Below are 6059 nucleotides of genomic sequence, written 5' to 3'. Positions count from 1 at the left end.
GATAATGAATGTATTTGGATAGGTTGGAGATTGTTTAAAAATATTATTTGAAATAATATTGCAGCATTTATTTTTTAATAATGTGATGCATGTGAAATAAAAAAGATAGTTAGGAATATAAAAAATAATTAAAAACTGTGTTTGTAGCATCAAAATTTTTTTTTGTGCAAATAAAATCTGTATCCAAATAGGCCCAATGTTAGAGGAAGATCCTTTATATTTGAGGAACAATTCAGACATGCCTTTATTATTTCTTTTAATTTGAAATCATCATCTAGAAAGTTGATAATAATCTAAAGATTAATGGAATACATCTTTTAATGGACTCAGTACTTTATATGCTTATTTTATACACTCTGAAAAATAGTCACAGACACAGCACCCAACAATAAATGAAATGAGTGATTGCGTCTTTTTAAGGGCTAATTTTTGCCATTGTTAGGTCAAATGATCCGTAAGTTTATGAGATCAGGCAAGTTTTGGTTCACCACAAAAGAGGAATATTTTATTTCAATGTTAACATAAATATAAAAAGATATTCAAATATAGTAAAGAACTGACTTCACGATAGATTGGATTACCTTGAATTAGTCAATGGTTTATCGTCAAAATGAAATAGTCAACGTTCTCTAAATATGAAATCTCTATGTTTGATGCTTTGAAATGAGAAAACCCAAATTCGATTTGGTTAATCGGTTCGTGGCACTGAGCAAACGAACTAGAAAACAGGCAGCTGAACCTATTTCACAAGAATCAATTCGTCGTTGAAATGGAATAATACAATATAGGAAGCTCTTTTATCCACAATCGAATTTCAACCAGTATTCCTGACCAATCTCTAATTCCTTTATTTGATTTTGTTCATTTTTTCTATAACCTATCCTCCGCCTTTCATGTATAATAATTTGATCAAGTATCGGTTACCAAGTAATTGGACATGATTCAGCTCACCCACTCATTTAGCATGACGTTCATAACAAAGTCCTAATGTCCGAGCTACACCTTAAATAGGTGCACAAGTTGGCTAGAAAAGGTATATATAAATAAACAAACTGAATTGGACATCACGAAATTCTAGGAGGTTCATTCTAAGAAAAAAGGGGGAGATAGCACATATTTGTAGTCAAATTATGATGACAAGAAAGAAACAACTTTAAGTCATTAGGAGACTCTGGTCCTTTTAGTCTTCATATTCTGTTGGCTATTGATTATTGATGATTAGATCCATTTTCCGTTACTGGGTTAGAATTGCTCTTCCCACTTAGTCGGTTGATGGTCCATCATGGCCTTCATGAACGGCAGGTAGATGATAGAATTTCGACCACTGAAAAACTAAACTTGCCCCCCAAAGAAATATTCCATTTACCTTCACGCTCTTAACATTCCAGACAAATTTTTCTGGTTTTCCTACTTAAGAACTCAGACGGGAAAAAAGGGCTTAGAACTTTTGTAATGGCTGCAAATCTCGAATCCCAAATTTTCGAGCCCAAAATTAGGTTTCAAAAGGGGTAAAATCAGGTTTCAAGAAGGGGATTGGCTGTTAGCATCTTTCATATCTCATGCTTCAAATGTGTATTTCGAGGACACTTGAATTATGGTTGGGATGTAGGTTGTTTGAAGGGCTTTTTGCCGATTGATTTGGTAAATACCATATCAAAGCTACGTTTAGATCTTGATCAAGAGGATAAAATGGTTTGGCTACCGTCTTCTATAGGAGAGTTTTCCATCACTTCTGCGTGGAGTGCCTTGCGGCCAAGGAAGGATCCAACCGTGATTCATCAGATTGTTTGGTGTCCAATCCTCTCGCTAAAGCTGTCTTTCTTTGCTTGGTGATTGGTTAGTAATTATCTTCTTATGGAGTTGAATCTAAGAAGGTTTGAGGTACGCTTGGCATCTAAATGTCGGTGCTATAACTTGGAAACAGAGGGGTGTTCGCATCTTTTTTTGTCCTGCCCTATTGGTCGACAGGTATGGGAGCATTTTGGAAAATGTCTGACTTGTACGATTTAAGCTTCAACACTGTCTCTGCTATGTTTCAGGCCTGGTTGTTATCCGTTCCAGGGTCCAGTAACGTTCATATTCGGATGGCAATACCCGTAATTATTGGCTGGTTCTTGTGGAAGGCTAGGAACCATGCATATTTTCAAAACATTAAAGTGGTTGTTACGCAGATTATTATGCAAATTGATAGTTTTTTGCATCAGTTAGGCATTGTTGGAATTCTTCACCAGCAATTTTTCGTGAGGAGGTAGATTGTAAGTTCAAAGACTACGCTCCCTGAAGACAAAAGAGGGTCTACTATGTGGTAATTTGTTGGACAAAGCCTCCCCTCGACTATCTTAAACTTAATACATATGCTAGTGTGCATAATGGAAAGGACTTTGGAGGCGGGATTTTGAGGAGTCATGAAGGTACTTTGATAGCTGCTTTTTACAAAGAATTTGGCGAGTTTGATGTCTTGGAAGCGAAGGGATTGTCTTTGCTTTATGGTCTCCAACTCTGTGCTCAGCGAGAGGTTGGCAACCTACTAGTCGAAGTGGATTAAAAAACATTGGTGACCTTAGTTAATTCACCTGCTATAGGTCGATGGCCGCTCTGTGATTACATTCATCAGATCAGTTGGCACCTGCTCTTCTTGTCAGCGTCACTTACACATGTGTTTCGGGAAGCAAATCCAGTGGCAGAAGCACTAGCAAGCTTGCAACTCGATACAGACAGGGTATTTACTACAATTTGGCAATTTCCAGATAGGGTCCGATCCCTAGTATATTTACTACAATATGTATGAAAGTGTGTGAGGAGAAAGATTGTGTGCGTGAGAGAGAGAGAGAGAGTGTGTGTGTGTGTGAGAGAGAGAGAGAGAGAGTGTGTGTGTGTATATGTATATTTATGAAAGTGTGCGAGGAGAAAGAGAGTGTGGGTGTGTGCATGAAAATATATCATTATGTGAAATTAAAATAATTTTGAATGAGTAGTATTATCTCACTGGTTTAAACATTCAGCAAATTAAGTTATCTACCTGTCGGTTAAAATTTTATAAAGAAATTAAGTGGGTCTTAATTATTAGGGATAAGAAAATTTTGTTATCAAACAAACTTAATAGAAAAATCAATTAATGTTTAAGTACTTAATGGATTTATCAAAAAATCTGGTCTCAATATTAATAAATTTAAAATTACTGGCCCTGACTTTGGATCATGTGAATCCAACTTAGTCCTTTCCTATTGATATGCTAAGGAAAACCACGAATCTTTCCCTAAGATTGAGTCTAAAACTAAAGAACAAACGTTGTCCAAGGAATATAGTTCAAATTCAATAGTATGAAAATGAATAACTAAACAAAATTTTCAAGAAATAACAAAGAAAAAGAAGAAAACTAGGAGGTTGCCTACATAAAATTCATCCATATGGTAGCATTAATAAAAGTAATACAATTAAAGGGAAAAGATTTTAGATCCCAAGGTTGTAGATAAAATAAAAATTGAGTAGAAAAGAAGTGCAATATGCCAAAGTCCAAAGATGAGGACAACCTCTATGGAAAAGTATTAAATTAAAAATAATAGGTTGCAGAAGGAGGCGTAAGACTGTAGGAGTTGATGGATATTAACATATTTGTTTCTTGCATCCTCCTCCCGGGGGGGGGAGGGGCGGCGCCCTTTTTCCTTAGATTAGAAGCCATGACAGAAAAACCGTTGAAAGAAAGTAAAGGGAAAAAAATTAAAAGATGATCGCAGGCCAAGAAAATAAGGAGCACATTGATGTCGTAATAAAACTTTTTCTTTTAATTTTCTGGGGTCCACTTTTAGCCCAATTCGTGGGACAGGTGGGATGAAAATCCATAATAGAGGATTCTAGAAAATGTAAAAGGAAAAAGAATTTTGATTGATTAGGAGTGATATATTATCGCAGTTGAAGTGAAATAGGTAAATAAAAAAAAGATCAAACAATATGTCAAATTTACGCTTTCTTGCTCTTTGGCAGCAGAATCAGTGCCAAAATTTTAGGAGGATACAACTTTATACTGTAATCTAATATTTTGTCAAGAGGGAAGACAAGAAAATGAGCCAAGACTAGCATTGGACCAATACACCTACAATGTTTCTTTTTTTCTCTCTCTTTCCTTGGAGATTGATTTATGTTGCCTTTCTTACTTTCATTGCTGTTAAATAGCTATTTGCAGAAATGATTGTTTCTTTTCCGTGAAATGAATTCATTAGCAAAGTTGAGATACATATATATAGAAATTCACCATAATTAGATTGTGTAAACATTCTCTTGCAGCTCAAGCCTAAGATTTGGTTCACTATATATATACAAGGATTTCCGCAGCCTATATTCTCTTGTGCCTCATTCGTAGTCTCCCTAGAGCCCTTGAAAACTCTTCTTTCAAGGGTTCTTCCAGAACTTCCGGGCATCCCACCATGAAGTACTCCTTCAACCTTCTTCGTAAGGTAATAAATAAGATTCAATCTTCTAAATTTTACGTGACTTAATGTTGTTTAAAAATGGTTTTAATTGGATGTGCTCGTTATTGAATCGATGCTTTTTTTTTTCTGTTCACATAAATTGTTTAGTTTTCAAAAAAACGAAGTTTGTCTTTTTTGTTTGTTTGTTGAATTTGATGGCAATTGCCATCACTCAAAATATTTATAAGCAGCACATAATAATTTGAATTCAACTTGAAATTATGCTGAACTTTATGATTAGAAACTTTGGCACAATAACTGTAGTTTCGTCAAAAATCTACCCTTATCTTTGTTTTCCTTTTGTGAAATCCACCCTTGTCATCAATGAATAAAGTTGGATCTGTAATAAATTGAGGTAGTTGGCTCGGTAAATGAGAAAAATTAATTTTCTTGTTCAAATTTCCTTGTTTTTCTTTTTACTTTCCAATAACAAATTAAACTATAAATTTTTTTCCAGTTGCAATAGTGAATAATCTTTGTTGATCCGTCCCAAAATCTTTGATCATCCTTTTTCCCCTTTTATTGGTGCATGATCCCCCATTGAAGTGTGCAAAAAAGTTCTCAAGCAAAATAAGGATGGCCAAGTCTTGCGCAAGCAAGAACCATAAGGCAAAAGCAGCACCGCCATCGCCTCCGCCCACACCTCGGGCTGCTCCACCGTCTCCATCACATGAAGAAGAGGTTCACGTTCAGGTTCAGATTCACCATGGAGAACATGAACTGTGCAGGGGAGGAGACTGCAATTGCCTCGGTGAATTTGTTGGCAAACTGTGGACAATCCCAGGAATGAAAAGTGTTGGTGTTTTCAACGTGGCAAAGCCAGGAGATCGTATTGACGTGGAAGAATTATTTGACAAAATAGAGAAAATTCCAGAACTGGAAAGTATTGAAGTGGTTAGCATGGGGAATTCGGGAGACCATATGGATGATGAGCGGATGCTGCTTCCACCGTCCATGCCTCTAGTTGCTCCACCATCTCTGGTATCACCTCCACCAAGTAAAGAAGACGATCAGCCAGAGGATGGACCGGTCGACTGTGATCGCCTCGGAGAATTTATTGACAAACTGTGGACAATTCCAGGGATGCACAACATCGAAACTTTCAATCTGGATAAATCGGGTTTCCAGATTCGTGGTTAATGACCTATGTGTGGTGGCTACTTATGAGAACCCTATTTTCTTTATTGATTGGTTTTTCGCATTCTTTTGGTAATAATTTTACTGGTGGATGATTTCTTCGTGGGAAGTTGATTTGCTTTCTTAGGTACTACGTATCACGTTATGTTTTCTTGGATGAGAATGCAATAAGAGTTTTTACTCACTTTCTTTGGATTTCCTGATGGAGGTTTTCTTAACGTAAATTGATTACTACTTACCTTAATTTTTTCTTGCTTGAAAATGCAATTAGGGTTTTTATCTACTTTATTTGGATTGTAATGTTTGTTGTTTTATAGCACTTATTGTTGCCATATTAGAATGTTATGGGTCTTTGTTTTCACACATTATGTTTGTTTCGTATAACAATTATACCGATTAGCACTTTCAAAATGATTTAAAATATGTCAGGAAAAAAAAGATGATTGTAAATACATA

At 35.8% G+C, this 6059-nt stretch overlaps 1 protein-coding gene across 2 annotated transcripts; it reads left to right on the top strand.

Annotated features, from left to right (window-relative positions):
* The first annotated feature begins 4064 nt into the window (after positions 1-4064).
* Positions 4065-5798, top strand: LOC113716444 (uncharacterized). Of its 2 annotated transcripts, none has more exons than XM_072070236.1 (2): positions 4065-4451; positions 5025-5798. In XM_072070236.1, the coding sequence occupies exons 1-2, from the start codon at positions 4422-4424 to the stop codon at positions 5604-5606; spliced, it is 612 nt and encodes a 203-aa protein (XP_071926337.1). In that variant the 5' UTR covers positions 4065-4421; the 3' UTR covers positions 5607-5798. The 2 variants fall into 2 exon arrangements, with proteins under 2 accessions (XP_071926337.1, XP_027096573.1); XM_027240772.2 differs by having other exon boundaries at positions 4076-4451; positions 5013-5798.
* Positions 5799-6059: the final 261 nt, after the last annotated feature.

This window comes from Coffea arabica, chromosome 11c, assembly GCF_036785885.1.
Source record: "Coffea arabica cultivar ET-39 chromosome 11c, Coffea Arabica ET-39 HiFi, whole genome shotgun sequence".
Taxonomy (NCBI): Eukaryota; Viridiplantae; Streptophyta; class Magnoliopsida; order Gentianales; family Rubiaceae; genus Coffea; species Coffea arabica.
This window is presented reverse-complemented; position numbering and strand designations above follow the sequence as displayed.